We start from the raw sequence: 17,574 nt of genomic DNA on the forward strand, positions 1-17,574 counted from the left end.
TCTGATTCAGATAAGATGACTTTTTAATTTAAGAAAGCAATATTATTTATAGCGGACTGAAGTTAAAAATGCTTTGATGTATTATTATTGTATTTTTTTTAAACGTCTTGGTGAGCAAGTGATGTAATGCAAAATTTATCCATATCTGTTCAGATGAAGAAACAATTTCATCAACATCTTGGATGGCCAGAGGATACTATTATATCTATATATATATCACACATTTCCAGTCCTTGATAATATGTTTTCAGCAAATTTTCATTTCTGTGTGAACTGTTTCTTTAAAAACCTTTAGGTCATTTAAACCCTAAAATGACTTTAGGAAAGAATCTGCTGAAACTATTTTTTTTCTTATGCTTCCATATGTTTGTAAAACACAACACTGGTAAGTAAAAAAAAAAAAAAGGGGGTCTTTTCATCTCCTTATCACTTTAATCGCCATTTCTACTTGCTGTGAGGTTTTGGACTCTATTTTTGCTGTTCATTTCTGTGGACTCAGAGATATTTTTAGTGTTTTTCAATGTTAACTCATCATGACTGTGACTCTGCTGATTTGACAGGTGGCGACAGTGCAGTCAGGGGAGTGTGCAAATGGAGGCTGAGATGCATTATTAAAAAGGAGTGAATGAATATTTAAGTTAGTCTGTTTTTTGCTCTCTTCTGAAGACAGCAGTCTATGTGCAGATGCGTGCAGACATGCATATGCACTGTGGATGAAGGAAGCTAATCAGGACTGAATGTGAGTCAGCAACCATTAAATCATAATGCCAAATTTGAAAATCCCAGTGACTTCACTACTTTTTACTATTTATATGATTCTGATTCTGTCCATGCATTATTCATTTTGACTGATGTGTATTAGAACATTTGGACCATGTTTTTGTGTTATCCAGTGAAGTTTATTCCCATATTTCAATGATAGAGAATGAAATAAGCATGAGAGAAAAGCGACACAGACCCTCACGGAGGCCACAGCTGGTTTCAACTGGAGCAGAAAATCATCTAAGCTCAGACGGTAGCCATGAATGCTGAAGAGATATATTTTCCTAAGCTGCTGCTTGGAGTCAGTGTGAGTGTTTACACAAGAGACAGTGCCACTGAGGTTTTATTTTAATATGTGCGTATGGTTGTAAACACACACTCTAGACCAGTGCACCGCAAAACCAAGTTGAATATCACCTTCATATGAAAAAAAAAAGAAAAAATTCAAATGTTTGGTCCCACTTTATATTAAGTGGCTTTAACTATCATGTACTTACATCAGAAAATAAGTGCAATGCACATATTGTGTTCATATTTTATTGCAAAATACTTTTGCTGCTATTGAGGTTTGGGTACTGGTAAGGATAGGGACAGGTTTGGTGGTGTGGGTTTGTTTAAGGGTGGGTTAAGGTGTAAGTGATGGGTCAACAGTGTAATTATAAGTCATCCCCTTGGAATTATAAGGTTCTATCTGACATTTTTGTCAAAATTGAGTTATTCGCATATTCTTATTCAGTGACAACGTATTTATATTATGTGATAGATTTTTTTATGTTCTGTACATTTTGGGACTTTTTATTTAAATAAACAACAAAGTTTATATACAGTCGAATGGAATGCAAAAACTTTGAAGCTCAAAATCTCAAAACTACTCAGAATGCAGATAGAACCTTATAATTCCAAGGGGATGAAATGTAATTACATACAGGTATTTTTTTTTTAAATATAAGTACAAAACATATGTACACAATAAGTGCATTGTATCAAATGTTTAATTAAAACCCAAGGACACAAAACTGTCTGAAGCTGAAGAAAAAACATACAAAATATTTATTTTTGGATAAAATCAGCCATGGCATACTTTACTTTTCCTACGGCAAATTAAATTGTGTTAAGTAGACATAACAATATATGTATCACAGTTCTGAGTGAATAATTAGCTCAGTTGGTCAATAAGACCTGACAGAGAATGATGTCTTATTCTCCAATTGAGCTAATTCTTCACTCGGAACTGTGAAGAATTGTGCTGTTGGTTACCATGACCAGTAACAGTTAGAATTGCACTATGATCTTTTGGTGAAGCGATATGTTCATCTGCCCCTTTAAACTGGCACGCTCGCGCTTCGCGTCTGCTATGCTGTGGGACCTGAGCGCGCGCCTGGATGGATTCTCGCTGAGAGGGATCTACTCTCACCCTCTGCTTTTAACAGCGTATTCCCTGCAAAATAACAACAAACTTTTATCGCTTGTCACGAAAAGTTGTTTTTAAGGAGCAGTTGTGTTTAAACTCATTTTACTTAGTGCCAGGTCCATTTAAAAATACTTTGTCTGAAAATGACGCTGGCAGTCATCGTTTTTTTTACTCTGTTTACCAGCATCATCGCCACCATGCCTGGTAAGTGCAAACCAATCATTATATCTTCCGTAATAATGTTTATGTTACAAACTTTTAAGTTTTTGAGTCATAGACTATAATGCATTTGACTAAAGCATTGGAAATGTTGGTTATTTTATTATCTGAAATACATTTGTAATTGTTAATTATTTGAAGTCAAAGTGATTTATGTGATTTAAATGATTTATGGCTTGGGTACCAAACATTTTAATGAGTCGTTAATCAAAGTTAATTAGATGGTTGTGTCTGCAATATGTTTACACATTTTATGAAGTCTTATCACTGATCGATATATTATTTATTTATTAAATTATTATTTACATAGATTTCTCCACCTAATTTGTACGCTATGCTTTGCTGAATTTACTTATCCTCAGTTGAGGTCAGTAAACAATTAGTGAAGGACGCAGTGAGATTTCTGCTGACTGCTATGTCTATGAAGTGTCTGGTTTCTGTTTGTCCTTGTTTGTATGTCATTAGTGTACTCTTTTCATATGATTCACTTTTATAACACAGGTATCTAGTAGTTAATTAAATCAGAAATATTTTTTTTTAATTGATAAAAGGTAACACAATACCTACTCAATTGAGAATAGTAGTTTAAGCAATGGTTGTAAGCTATAAGAAATAACATCAAGAATTTAATAAGATGATAATAATGATGTTTGTGTTTTAGCAGTTAGAGAGTTTGTATCTCTGGCAGAAAGAGAAGATGCGCTGCTCAGGGATTTGTTTCAGGGCTACCAGCGCTGGGTCAGGCCTGTTCAGCATGCAAACCACTCTGTGAAGGTCCGCTTTGGCTTGAAGATATCTCAGCTAGTGGATGTGGTAAGACGAACATAAAGATTATTCCTTTTTAAATCTAATTTGGAAGCCCAACTTTAATGGCCGTGGGTTTGTCTCTGTCCATGGTGCTGAAACATAACATATGGAGCTGTCCATGGTTTTGAATGCCATTGGCTTTTGAAGCTAGTATATCTCTTTATATTAGACATATATAAGGGGCATCTGAATCTATATATAGAAAATATTGCCTTACTGCAGGTCCTCTCCTGCGTCATTTTCACTATTCTCCTGGTTTATTTTGCCTGGCTCTTTATCTGAAAGGATTTTGTTGTTCAGAAGACTCGTATAATGGGAGGCTGAATTATTAACAGAGCAGAGATCCTGTGAGCTGTAGTATCTTTAACCATGTGCAAACTAAAAAATTCCTTGTTGTACCATTTCTTTCTGACTTGATAGGAATTCAGCACATTTTGATGAAATTGTATTTGCTCAGCAAATGCTGCAGGTATTAATTTCATCTCATGTGCTCAAGCATTGGACAGACACACACACTAACATTCAGCACAGTAGTGATCCAAGCTGATTTGACCCTGAATGAGTATATTATGTATCCTATGCGTAAAACTTTCTTAATTGTGAGATTTCAATTCTGCAAGAAATCTATCAGCATCAAAATTCATTTTATTAATGCATCGACACTAATTTGTAATAATAATCAACCAACATGCACATAAAGTGCACCATTGAGGCTTTGTTTCTCCCCATAATAATAACAAAACAAATTATGATGTCAACTTACTGTTGTTTGATATTATTGATTTAAAACCTGCCTAAAGGAACAGGTGCCCAAGCATAATTCACAGTATTAGATAGCTTTAAAAGTGGTTATTCTGGACATTTATCAAAAGATATAGCCAACGATTTTGAGGGTTATGGAAAATAAATAAGGACAGCTATTATTATGCAGGCTGAGTCACGCCTCTCAGCACTGCTCTTTCTCAAATATCTCAAGGAAAATAAAATACGCATGACCAGGCTTTTCCTAATGTGGTTATTTATTTGTTTGTTTGTCAGAATTCAACCACTAGAATTAACTCATAATTATTAGTTAAGACATATTGAATCTCTCTCACGCATATAAATTTAAGTCGTTTATGGTATTATCTTTTTTTTGTTCTCTTTTTATAAATTTAGGATGAGAAAAACCAACTCATGACCACTAATGTATGGCTGTGGCAGGTATGTAACCACAAACATCACTGTAAAAATGCTTCATCTGGGAAATTAAGAATGGGCTGTATGTGGTAACATCTAAACTAATTGTTTAATAATGTTTTTTTTTAACCGTTTAAAATTGGGCATAGAGGAAAATAATAGAAAATGCACATGATAAATGCATAAATGCAGCAGGGTTATTTTTAAAAGTAAACCAAAACCATAAAAACCAAATAAACAAACCTCTTACTTTAAATTCAGTTTAACTGAAAAAAGGTAACTTACTTTATTTACATATTTTCTTGCTTATTACCTATATACTTATTTTACTTACTTCTTTTTTCTATTTATTCTATTTCAGACATTTGCAAGGGCAACATTTCTCATTTTCATTTAGTTTAACGTAATGTATTAAAATAGCTAAAAATGAACTGAAAAAAATATATATAAAAATTATTTAGACTTTTTTTTTTTAGCAACAAAAACTCAACTGAAGTATAATTGTATACAAAAACTGAAGAAATCAAACATTGTTGTCCAAATCAATTAAAAATTATAAACTGGGTTTGTAGGAATGGCTGGATTTTAAACTGCGCTGGAACCCTGTGAATTATGGTGGTATCACCTCCATCAGAGTCCCTTCAGAGAGCATCTGGCTCCCAGACATTGTTTTATATGAGAAGTAAGTTTGTGTGCCAAAATCAGATATAACAATAATTTTTCATATTTAAATATTATTAAATAAATGTAATCCTGTGATCTTTTTAGTGCAGATGGACGTTTTGAAGGCTCCCTTATGACCAAAGCCATTGTGCGGTACAATGGCATGATCACTTGGACACCTCCTGCCAGCTACAAGTCTGCCTGCACCATGGATGTGACCTTCTTTCCTTTCGATCGGCAGAACTGCTCTATGAAGTTTGGCTCTTGGACATATGATGGAAACATGGTTGAGCTAGTGCTCATCAACCAGCAGGTGGACCGACGGGACTTCTTTGATAATGGAGAGTGGGAGATTCTTAGCGCCACTGGGGTCAGAGGCAGTCGACGAGATGGCCACCTCTCCTACCCCTACATTACATACTCATTCATCCTAAAACGCCTTCCTCTCTTCTACACACTCTTTCTCATTATTCCCTGCCTGGGCTTGTCCTTCCTAACAGTGCTGGTCTTCTACCTTCCCTCTGATGAAGGAGAAAAAGTTTCTCTCTCCACCTCCGTCCTGGTGTCCCTCACTGTCTTCCTTCTCGTCATCGAGGAGATCATCCCTTCTTCCTCCAAGGTTATCCCACTGATTGGAGAGTACTTGCTTTTTATCATGATCTTTGTCACTCTTTCCATCATCGTGACAGTTTTTGTGATCAACGTACACCACCGCTCTTCAGCTACTTACCATCCTATGTCTCCATGGGTGCGTTCTCTGTTTCTCCAGCGGCTGCCTCATTTGCTCTGCATGAGGGGAAACACAGACCGCTATCATTACCCAGATATGGAGCCTCACAGTCCTGACCTCAAGCCCAGGAAAAAGAAAGGGCCACCTGGCCCTGAAGGAGAAGGTCAAGCTCTGATTAATCTGCTGGAGCAGGCCACCAACTCAGTTCGCTACATCTCACGTCACATTAAGAAGGAAAATTTTATTAGAGAGGTAAGAGCTTTAAGAAGTCCTAAGATAAGGGTAAAGTTCCTAATGAATAACTGCATATATAAATAAAAATAGAACTATTTTCAGATATACACTAAAGTTGAAATTCATTAAGTTTGATTTAAAATGTTTTTTATTCAGAAAATATGCATTAAATTGTGACATTTTCCACAGTATTTCCAAAGTAAGGAATACTTTACACAGTATATACATAGTTGTATGGAACAACTTAAAAATTATCTTAAAGCGATAGTTCATCCAAAAATGAAAACTGGTCCATGATTTACTCTCGCTCAGGGTATCCTAGGCGTAGCTGACATTCCTCTTTCAGACAAACACAATTGCAGTTATATTTAAAATTGTCCTGGCTCTTCCAAGCTGTATAATGGCAGTGAATGGTGCCTGTTTTAGAAGCCTAAAAATTGCATCCATCCATCATGAAAATACTTCACACGGCTCCGGGGTGTTAAAAAAGGCCTTCTGAAGTGAAACGATGCGTTAGTGTAAGAAAAATATTGATTTTAAAATATTTATTAACTGTATTTATTAATCTCCAGCTTCTGGTCGCTCAAGCAGCTGCGTTCATGACAAGGTGTTTAAGTGTAAGATGTAAGCATAGAGGAAGGCACAACATAAGTCTGATGATTTCGATTTAAGGCAAGAGGAGAATACGTTTTTTGCCCAGCCATACTTGTTTGGACCGGAGTATACTGACCAGGAACTCTTTGAGATAAAGGAGGCTGCAGTGCCGGTGGCACAAACTGCAGATGTAGTTCACGTGGTTTCCTTGTGCTGTAAATAAAACTTGGTTCTTGCAAGACTACACTTTTCTCCCCTGAGCTTATGTTCTGCCTTCCTCTACACCTATGTCATATGCTCGAACGCCTTGTCGTGAACATGCCTGCTTAAGTGACCGAAAGCTGGAGATTACGGTTTATAAATTAGTAAAAATCTATAATTTTCTTACACTAACGAATCGATTCACTTCTGAAGTCCTTTATTTACATTATTTATTTAAATCATGGACTGATTTTTTATTTTTTTGTGAACTATCCCTTTTTCTTTGTGTACAAGTGCAACAGAGAATGATACAAATGTACCTGTATTATGGTGAAAAGCAAAACATAATCATACAGGAATAAAAAATTTTTTTTTTATTTTTTAGCACTAATGACTGTTTAGTTTTGACCATTATTTAATTTATGAAGATGCAGGTCATGATAGTTATGATGATAATGCACATTCTTTGCCTCTTCCAGGTAGTACAAGACTGGAAGTTTGTGGCTCAGGTGTTGGACAGGATTTTTCTCTGGGCGTTCCTCACCGTCTCTGTGCTCGGCACCATCCTCATCTTTACACCTGCCCTCATGATGTTCCTGCGCACACCTCCACCTCCCTCTCCATGACAACTGAGTCATCACAGTCAAATCTATCACATCACAAAAGGGTATTTTACTGTACCCCCAACAATATTACAGACAATGCACATTACTGTATAAAAGTAATTTGTTCTTTCACTGCGTTAAAAACTCAGATTTATGATTAACACTATAAGATGACCAGCAATGTTAGTAAAATGTTATATGTGCAGAGTAGCATCCTTTTTCCTTAGTGATACAACCTGCTGTTTATAACTTTTTGTTTGTAGATAATTGAGTTATTCATTCTTAAATTTTAATTTAAGACAACATACACAGTGTGTAAAGAAAAAGAAAGAAAGTAAGTTTTTTTGACCTGTGCAGGAAAAAATAAAATCTCCACAAAATCAGAAAACAGTTTTGTCCATCTTCCTGAGGAGACTCAGCTCTGTTTGGTTGTCATGTTCCTGCCCCAATTCTTGTTATACATTCTTTTCTTTGGCACAAATTCCACAATTCAAGCATTCAAACTGAGGAGCAAAAAAAAAAAAGCAATTAAATTCAGCCAAAAATCACAGCAACTTACAGTACACATGCAACCATCTAGCTCTTATCTTTCTGGTAAATAAAATATTAAAATTAGGTTAGTAGATGATGAGGGTCACATTACCTTCCATAACAGGTAAAGGAACAGAGCCAGTAACAGCAGTGCATTCATTATGCTGAAAAAATAGACCCACCATGGGACTCGACTGAACAAAGCAGGCTTTATTTCACGAAAAACAGTTAGCTTCACCTATATTAGTCACAGAAACATCATTTCAGTTTATTTCATCTATACATTGCACTCTTTATCACTGTACTACTAATAAATCTAATAAAAAATGGTTTAAATGTGAGCTAACCTTAACTTTAGTCTCAGACTGCTTCATCCTAATATTCTCCTGAGTCCCATTAAGAGTCAAAAATGCATCCAGTACAATATCCAAGTAGTTCAATGAACTATAGTCCTGTAAAGAAAAAACATCCGTCAAGTAAATGTTGAAAGAATTTTCATTTTTTGGGTTAACTATTCCATTAATGCAAAAAAACAAAACAAAATGTATATATATATACACCCGGAGCAGTGGGCAGCCATTTATGCTGCGGCGCCCGGGGAGCAGTTGGGGGTTCGATGCCTTGCTCAAGGGTACCTAAGTCGTGGTATTGAAGGTGGAGAGAGAACTGTACATGCACTCCCCCCACCCACAAGTAAAAAATAATTTAACTTTAACCAAATTAATTCAAACAAATCTCTTACAGTTAACTTTCAATAACACTGCATATTGCTACCATAACCTTTAAATGATGAGGACTTTTGCTGCATTAATCAACACAGATAAAAAAATATATATATTTTGGGCGTGTAGACTAAATTACAGTAACTAAAGTCTTTAAATTGAAAATATCAAAACTTCTAGTAACCCTATCAGTATGAATTTTGCTTAATATAATCAGTTGGTTAGAACTTTCTACTAACTTTAATGAACTTTCATTAATATTTTAGTGAAATTAACTCAATTCATTAAGTCTTATAGCGCAGAGAAAAGTGCAGCAAGTGTACCTCAAGAAAAGTATTGTTCCATAAGCGTGCATGAAGAACAACGGCGGTAGTGCTGTCCAATGCCTCAAGAGGGCACTTTATATCCACACATCTCAAGTCATCAGCTGCACATGTCTGGGTAGCAACATGTAAGGTAGAAAAAACATTTGCAAGAATGACAAACTTAAGCACCTTAAAACCTTTTATATACACTAGTGTAACTGCTGATAGTAGTGAAAGGAAAATAAAGTACTGGTCAATGAAATTGTATAAAATCGTTTGTTCTGTGAAATTACCAGGATTTGATACTTTCTTTCGTTGCCCAAAAATGCGGAAACAAGAGCCTTCAGGTCTGGTTCATGCTCTACTTCACGCCGTCCTCTGGATGACGCCTAAAGAGTGAACATAAGAACAATTTGTGACCTCTCCAACAATGCCAGAAGTCACACTGTGTCTGAGTCTTAGGGATTTATCATAGATCAAATACAGAGAGCTGCAAAGTAGAACCAGTGACAGCTGAAGTTAAATGATCATTATTTAACTTTATATCCCATGAAGGAACCACCTTGATAAATCGGAGTGGGTTGATGACCTCTGCTGGTGTGCAGTGAATAATATTTTTTCCTTGATCCTTGATCTGCACAAGGTACAGGAGCCGTTTTCCATCCTTTGTTGTTTTTGGCCACTGAATGTTCAGCACAACAGAACCGAAGGACTTCAGAGGCCGACCAAGGTTACTGATCTGACACAGAAGAACATTTGCACAAAATCAACAGGCTTCAATTGTACTGGACTCTCTATGTAAATAAAATATACTGACAACTGACAAATACTGTACATTCACAGACAGAAATGTGAAAAGCTGCTGATTTATTTTGAACTGAGGTATAAATATGCTAATACACTTGCTACTATCTGCAATATATTATTCTAATCATTTATTTGGTATGTCTTGTTAATGGTAATGAATAATAAAGCATAGTAATTAATTACTGTAGCTTTAAGGAGACTGAAACACCAACCCAGAACTCATATTGGACCGAAGAGCCAATATCATCTTCTGATTTCATTGATTTCTCATCTTTTACTTCTCCTCCAAAGAATAATTGGGAAGGTTTAGCAAGACTACAAAGACAAAATACATCAGAAAAAAAACCAAGCATTCTCTTATTAAGAGAACAGTAATATTTTAAATAATTGAAATCACAATAAATTTCAAATAACAAATGCGGAATCCACGTGAATGATTAATTTTTATATTTTAAACATTTCTTATAATTCATGTTGAAAACAATATTCATGATTGATGAATAGAAAGTTCAAAAGAACAGCAGTTATTTGAAATATAAATGTTTGTAGCATTATAAGTGTCTTTACTGTTACTTTGACAATTTTTTTTGTCCTTGGTAAATAAAAGATAATTTCTTTAAAAAAAGAAATTAATACTTTTTGTTTAACTATTAACAAGACTTACCCAACGATTTTCAGATGCAGTTCAAAGGCAATTTTTACTTCTGTAATGACTACTGGAATATCTTGAATGCTGATCCTATTGCCAAAAAAAAAAAAAAAAAAAAAAAGAGAAAAAAATAGAACATTTAAACTTCCAAACACATTTACTTGTAAACTGTTATACGACTTCTATAAATGCATTATGTTTATTAAGTGTTAAACTAGAGGTAAGAAATCATTACAGCTAGAATTGTCTTACGTTTTAAGGGACATAGTCACATTTGCGCTTGTTACTCTCAAGGAAATCCTTTCAATGGCAAGTATCAGGAAGAATGAGACCTGGAAATGTTGAAAAGAACCTGAATTAGGAGGCTGACAAATTTGATTCTAGATTGAAAATAGGCTTAATGTGTGAGTAAAATGTAAAAATTCTTCATACCTCTGAATCTCTTTTAAAGGGATTTCCAAGCTGACAGTTGGCCTGTGTTTTATTTTCACTGGGGTTGCACTGCACCTGTGTTTCCTGCACCGTGATAAAAACAAAAGGTATTTGAAAACACCACGTATATGCAAAATCGGAAATCAAATTTATAAAAATATTGTTGGAGAAGTCTGCAAGGTGTGTGGGCAAAGTGTGTAAGAACCAAAACAATTATTTACATTTTATTTAGCATGCTAACATGCACCACTAGTTAGTAGTTATCTGATTCTGAACCTGTCTTTACTTTACTTTACTTTACACAGTTGTTTGGAACAACTTGATACTCCTCTTTAAATCCGTCATTCTATTTTTGTTAGCGTACATGTCTAGGCCTGAATATGACAGTCCTTCTATACAGATGCAATAAAGCCTGAAACAAATGTGCCTGTATTATGGCAAAAAGCGAAACAAAATCAGACTTTTGATGCAAACCTGTCGAGAATTACACAGAAATGAAATTGAAAAAGCTTAGATTTCTTTGGATTTCAGTCAAATGGGACACTCACACTACTCTTCTTCAGTTCAGTGGATGAGAGGCGCAGAAATTCTGGAAACGCCACAGAAAGTTGACTCTGGTGAGCATCATCTCCACCTTTGTTGGTTACAGTGACCTCCAGGGCAATGTTCTCATCACCAGGAGAAATGACAGGAATATAATTTTCCCTTCAACACACAAAGATACACCCCAATTCAGGAATGCCAAGGAAGTTTTTTTTTCTTTTAAAGCTTATATCACAAGATGGCCTAATGTGCAAACTGTATTTCGTAATTCCCACATAATACGATCATTACTTGATTACTGCCCCCGAGATATTAAAACTCAAAGGCCCAGATTTGTCAGTACTTGTTTTGCAGACACAGCTACAAAACCCTAGCTACTCAATCTTCATTCCAAATTTCAAAGTGCTCTTTGAGCTGTAGAAAAACATCAGTATATAGTTTAAGTCCTAAATCTTGCATAAGCCACAAAGATAATGGTTTTACATGGGTAGAGGGTCACATTTGTCTTCTTGTTGGTCTTTGGTGCAGAAGCTATACTGGAGCTTCAGTTTACTTTGACAGATGTTGTCACTTCCACAGCCGGCATTTATAAAAGTGACCTGGGAGACAAAGCAAGACGTGTTTGAGACTGTTAAATATTAAAGCAATACAGCAAGTGAAATGGTAGATTTTTGCAATTTACTTCTGCTTTGGTTGCATTTTCTTGCAGAGCGTTCAGAACTGGCTCTAAGCTAGGGAGGTTTCTGAATGTCTGTTTCGGATTGTTGGACGGCAAAGAAACAGACAGACTGATGGAAATGATGGTCAGCTTGTCCTGGATATCTCCCTAAAATACAATAAAATGATTTGCATCATGAATTCTCACTTGTAATTCTTAAAAGCAGCAAATCAGAGTGTGAGCTGATAGTACCAGCAGCCTAAGCTTGGTCTGGACGCACTCTCGTTTGCCCTGGACAGACAGTTCCTGGTCTCCCTGTGCAGCCTCAGAATTCTCAAAGACCACTCGTGAAGGTAGACCCCTCTCTATCCGCACCGTATCAGCCTTTAGTGTGTACTTGATCCCTGAAGAAAGGGTTAGGGTTATCAGAAATGATTCAAATGCCACAAAGTTCCAAAACATTGGTCTGACAAGAAGGTATTTGCAAAGTTATATTATCACTTATCAAACACACCCATCTGGAATGACTCATAAAGATTGCTCTGGGACATTCATTATTGTTGTGATATTTAAGCATGTGGAATGAGGAACAAAAAACCGACTCACTCAGTTTGTGATTGTATGTAGGTGTCGGGGCAGTGTAAGTGAAGCAGGACTGAGCTGTAATATAGCTAAAAGATTTTCAAAATACATTAAGCATAAAATAAAAAAATTAAAAACAAAATAATTTAGATAGATAGATTTTGCTGTTATCTCACCATGAAGATCTCTTGCAGTCCTGGTCCTTGAAATCAATAGCATTTGGTGTTAATGTTAAGGTCTTTTCTAGGTTTACCACTGGTTTAGACCTTAAAAAAATAATTATATTAAAATAGAAATAATTCAGTATTCTGAAATGTTCAGATCCTACAAAAAAACAAACATTTAATTCAAGTATTTTTATAATGTGGGGTGTGTCTGGTTACATGGTTAACCTATCTCTTCATATGAATGATATGATTGCAAAACACCTGATCAACATTGAATCTATGATTTTATGAAAGTAGGAAGCATCTAACCTGTAAACGTGCACAGTATCTGAAAGTGAACCTACAGCAAGGTCTGGATAGCCGTTATCATCTATATCCATGTTTCCAGCCAAAGAATAGCCAAATGATTTGATACCAGGGTTTCCAGCATCTAAAACCTATAAACAGAGACTGTTTCAACAGAGTCACTTTGAAATAAGTTTCAAATGCCAAAGGGCATAGAAGATCTCCATAAAGATTAATACTGGGATTAATAATATAATATATAATATATACATTTTTTTTTAAATGGCCTCAGAATGTAATGAAAAACAATAAAAAAAAAGTTTATAATTGTGATTCCTTTTACAAACCTCTGGTTTTTTATGAAACCCTGCAGCTGAACCATGATATATGTACACTCGACCCCTCCCTGCATCCTCATTAGGAGCACTCACTGCAAAATCTGTTCATTAGAAAAGATCATCTGTAAGATGCACTACAAGGCTGTAGCCCCAGACTGAGGTAAAAAATAACCTTTTATTCAACCTTGGTATGCATCTTGATTGATATCCCCAATATGTGCCACTGCTAGTCCAAACATGGAGTCCCTTTTCCCGTACAGACACACTGGTTTGATTTGGTTCCAGCGTTGCCCTTTGGCTTGGTTGATGTAAACATACACAGCCCCTCCGACATCTTCCTCCAAGCTTATGTTGGAGAACTCCGGTGCACCCACAACAAGATCGTCCCACCTGAAGCATCGAAGACGTTAATTCCCTGATACATAATCAAGATTTCACAATTACATTCTGTTCAGTCATTTTTGTAGTTGGTTAAGTGAAGACTCACCCATCTGAGTTCATGTCAAGAACAGTGAGGTCATATCCGAAGGAGGAAGCTAAACCTGGGCCTTGAAGGATGTACTCCGCTTTCAAGTTCCTTATTTCTGCCTTTTCTTCCATTCTCAGCAGCAAAACCTCCCCGCTGTGGTTTGAGCGCGGAGCCCCAGCCACGACATTTAGCTCTCCTTTCTTCGTTAGGTTCATCCCAGTATCGACAACAAAGCCTGACAGAGAACAAAAGATAGATAGATAGATGATATTAGATTTAAAAGTGTCATAGTATATATATATATATATATATATATATATATATATATAATAATGAATGAATGTTATTATCATTGAATTTTTCCCTAGAGTCCACTTAAACACATTAGTACATTCAAAATGAGTAATTTTTTGCTGCTTAGTTTTAATATATGTATTTTTTGGAACTTCTAAAAGTTACAGTATGTTTCCATTGTACACATAAGCCCTTATAATTGTATATTTGCTGAAGCATTTCTAACTACTGCATCACACAACATGAAGCATCTATATTTACAGTAATATACTATTTTAAATAGATCTGCATTCAAGAACAGTTGTATTGTAGGTTGGCCTCTGGTACACAAGAGACTGACCCTAATCACCTAAAAAGCTGCTGATGTCCACAGGAATAAGCCTGTGTTCACGCTGATTATGATCTCCCGTTTCATAGGCCTCTATAGAGAAGTCATCAACAGGCTCCATGTGCACAATGCCTTAAGTGTGGAATAGAGATTATAAATGATAGACTGTAATACTCAATATTTCATACTTAAAAATGTACAATGAGTTCTGAAGAAATTACAAATAAATATAAGTTTTCCATTGTCAATAAAATACCTCCTTCCTATAAAGTTTTGCAGTACCTTTCCAGTCATATGCTCCTGGAGCTCCATAAACAAGATATCTGTTGTCTTTGGAAAATGCTACAGAGACGCCTTGTTGACAGTAGCCAAACTTGTGCTTATCTGGTTGCCGATTCCTACAAATTGTTCTTGTGGACTCTCCATCCGTCATCAAGGTAAGGTCCTGTTCCAGGACAAAACATCTGCCCAATAAACGCTGGTTTTCAAAACTCCAATCCTGGTACCTGTGGGCACAGGTCTAGATAAAACAGAACACCAACTTTACACATAATTTCAGGAAAAAATTAAGCTATTACATCTACAAAAATATAGAGATATATAGTGTTTTCACAATGAATTAGAACCAGTTAAAATGAACAACTCAAGACATTTCTTTACCACTACTTTGCCTCCTGGTCCCTGACTTCGGACACGGATGCCCAGCCATTGTTTTTCTCTATAATCTTTTCCAGGATTGTTTGTTGAACGTTCTTTAGGATTAGAATAAGCTCTTTAAGATACTTAAACTTCTTGCATTATTAAAAAATATTTACTTATTACCATATGCAGCACTTTTAACTGACTGTTAGAAAATTTGAAATATGCACTAAAGTAATAATAAGTAAAGCACAACCAACCTTTTATATCAACTTGAATGCGTTCACAATCATTAGATTGTGTGAATTTACATCTGTACAGACCTCCAGATATGTTGGCATTTTGACCAGGCAATGCTTTAGCACGAGGGGCTCCAATCAGCAATCTGAAGATGCAAGTGATGTCCTTTCATTATCAGACAGACACATTGGATACCATTACATTTTGTGTAGCAGATCATAATTTCATATTTTAACAATATTAATAACTTACGTTATTATTAATGATGAAATTATGTTATTATACACTGTTAAGGTTTGAACTGTTGGATATTTAATAGTGTATTGCTACAGGTGCACAACAGTTTGTATCGGTCTTTAACATTTATAACTTAAAAATAAAAAATAAAAAAAATAAAAAAACAACAACGTTTCTCACACGCGCTCATCTGAAGGCTTGAGCTGATGATGCATGGCCATAGCAAACCCAAACAAAGTGTCAGCTTCGCCACTCTTCTTCATCACGTTCTGCGTGTCCAGGTTAAAAGAAGAAACCCGCTGTGGCTGAAGCATACACACGGTCAAAAGGAGAGCCCACTGGCTGAACAACATGACGATCAAGCTGTCTGGAGCTGGATATGGTCTGTCACATAATCAAGCAGAAAAAAACTCTGACTGCAGGAGGGCGAGGCGATGGGGCACATTATATAAGCCTTGGCTGATTTATCACCTTAGGGTGGGGATAAGGCCTAAAGAGAATTAATGTTTACCCGCAAAGGAAACCTGAACAAATGCCCTTTCATCCTCAATCATTGCCTGGCAGGCGTAGTCACGTTCAAGATAAGAATCAACGTGTTACAGCAGTGCAATTTCAAACGAGAAAGATCATCACGTGTACCTGGGATAGATAAACCGTTGTAGACGGTAGCCTATTACAGAGCCGTCGTTAAAAAAACAGTAATAATGTTGCAAACAGACATTTGTAAAACTTATATAGATATTTACCTCGAAGTCAAATGAAATTGTGCTATTTGTCTGAATCCAAATTAAAATCTAATTTCTCCCGTTCAGAGAAATAACAAATTAGCCTTCACCAACAGATGTCGCTAGATGAAGAATATTGACGAGTTCCGTTTATTTCAGGTTGAATGTACAGCCTTGGCCATATAAAAGCTTTTGAATATTTACACAGGTGTTAGAAGTAAAATCCACAGTACAGTGAACAAGTGTTCACGCAGTAGTTGGACATAGTTATTATGCTACATTAGGTAATTTTTTTTAAAAATGGATGAACAGTCTGTTTGCTTTTGAGCCAAATTCATAAGTTGTGTGATTTCATTTCTTTTATAGTAACATGATTAATACAAATGTGACAGCTTGACCAGACTCAACATTCTGGTCATAATTCTGGTCTGAATGGATGTTAATGTGTTTTTATTGTCTTTACTTTTTTACCCAACAGCTATAGCAAAACTATGTTTTTTTTTATGTATTTAGGTTTGGACAAATTCACAAAACAAATTCTAATTTTGAACTAGCTCTTTAAAATCATCATACCATACCACTGCTAGAAAAAAAGTTACACATAAGAAAGTTTAATTTTGTGACAAATTCCATATGTTACAACTGTTGTCTGCATGGCCATGGTTTTGAATCATCATATTGAGCAACAGTACTTGTCTCTGCACATATAGTGGGCATGGTTTGGAAACATATTGTGCATCATTGTGGTTTTAGCCCTGAGAGCTATAAGGTCTCACGAACTGTCTTCCTGATTATCAACAACATATAATTAAAAAAACCCTTAAGCTTGACTTTATCTTTTGCACAGCGTTTTAGCATTGATCAGATTGATACATTTCCACACAAAAACCAACACAGATCAGGTATTCCATTCAAAGAACAATACAACATGTTTATTTTTAAATGCAATATTTATTGTGTTGCAATCTTACTTTAATCTCAAATTAATTTATAAGCATAAAACTATACTTGATTTAGTGCTTCCTAGAGATTACCTTTTTGAGTATTCCATAAAATAACATGCATTTGAGCACTACTAATTTTAACAGTGACAAAAATAAATATACATCCTGTGGAAATTTTAAAATATGTTGCGTCAAGTGAGTTGTTTATTGAGAAACCCACTGAGGATGGTGTAAGTCGGTAGATATGAGTGGTCATGGGTAATGTAAGCGAGGA

At 35.6% G+C, this 17,574-nt stretch overlaps 2 protein-coding genes across 2 annotated transcripts; one reads left to right on the forward strand and one right to left on the reverse strand.

Moving 5' to 3' along the window:
* The first annotated feature begins 1,950 nt into the window (after window positions 1-1,950).
* Window positions 1,951-7,463, forward strand: LOC113075454 (neuronal acetylcholine receptor subunit non-alpha-2-like). Its single transcript, XM_026248179.1, has 6 exons — window positions 1,951-2,377; window positions 3,057-3,205; window positions 4,358-4,402; window positions 4,951-5,060; window positions 5,147-6,023; window positions 7,280-7,463. Exons 1-6 carry the CDS (start codon window positions 2,317-2,319, stop codon window positions 7,424-7,426), a joined length of 1,389 nt encoding a protein of 462 aa, XP_026103964.1. The 5' UTR covers window positions 1,951-2,316; the 3' UTR covers window positions 7,427-7,463.
* On the reverse strand, window positions 7,442-16,012 carry itga6l (integrin, alpha 6, like). Its single transcript, XM_026248184.1, has 25 exons — window positions 15,812-16,012; window positions 15,415-15,539; window positions 15,176-15,267; window positions 14,798-15,035; window positions 14,537-14,647; window positions 13,912-14,128; window positions 13,609-13,814; window positions 13,434-13,525; window positions 13,111-13,238; window positions 12,811-12,900; window positions 12,659-12,723; window positions 12,305-12,456; window positions 12,077-12,220; window positions 11,878-11,993; window positions 11,400-11,556; window positions 10,852-10,935; window positions 10,672-10,751; window positions 10,435-10,509; window positions 9,983-10,085; window positions 9,526-9,702; window positions 9,257-9,352; window positions 8,982-9,095; window positions 8,284-8,388; window positions 8,049-8,174; window positions 7,442-7,908 (listed from the first exon to the last, which is right to left on the reverse strand). The coding sequence occupies exons 1-25, from the start codon at window positions 15,982-15,984 to the stop codon at window positions 7,861-7,863; spliced, it is 3,114 nt and encodes a 1,037-aa protein (XP_026103969.1). The 5' UTR covers window positions 15,985-16,012; the 3' UTR covers window positions 7,442-7,860.
* Window positions 16,013-17,574: the final 1,562 nt, after the last annotated feature.

This window comes from Carassius auratus, unplaced genomic scaffold (assembly GCF_003368295.1).
Source record: "Carassius auratus strain Wakin unplaced genomic scaffold, ASM336829v1 scaf_tig00017060, whole genome shotgun sequence".
In the NCBI taxonomy this organism is placed as follows: Eukaryota; Metazoa; Chordata; class Actinopteri; order Cypriniformes; family Cyprinidae; genus Carassius; species Carassius auratus.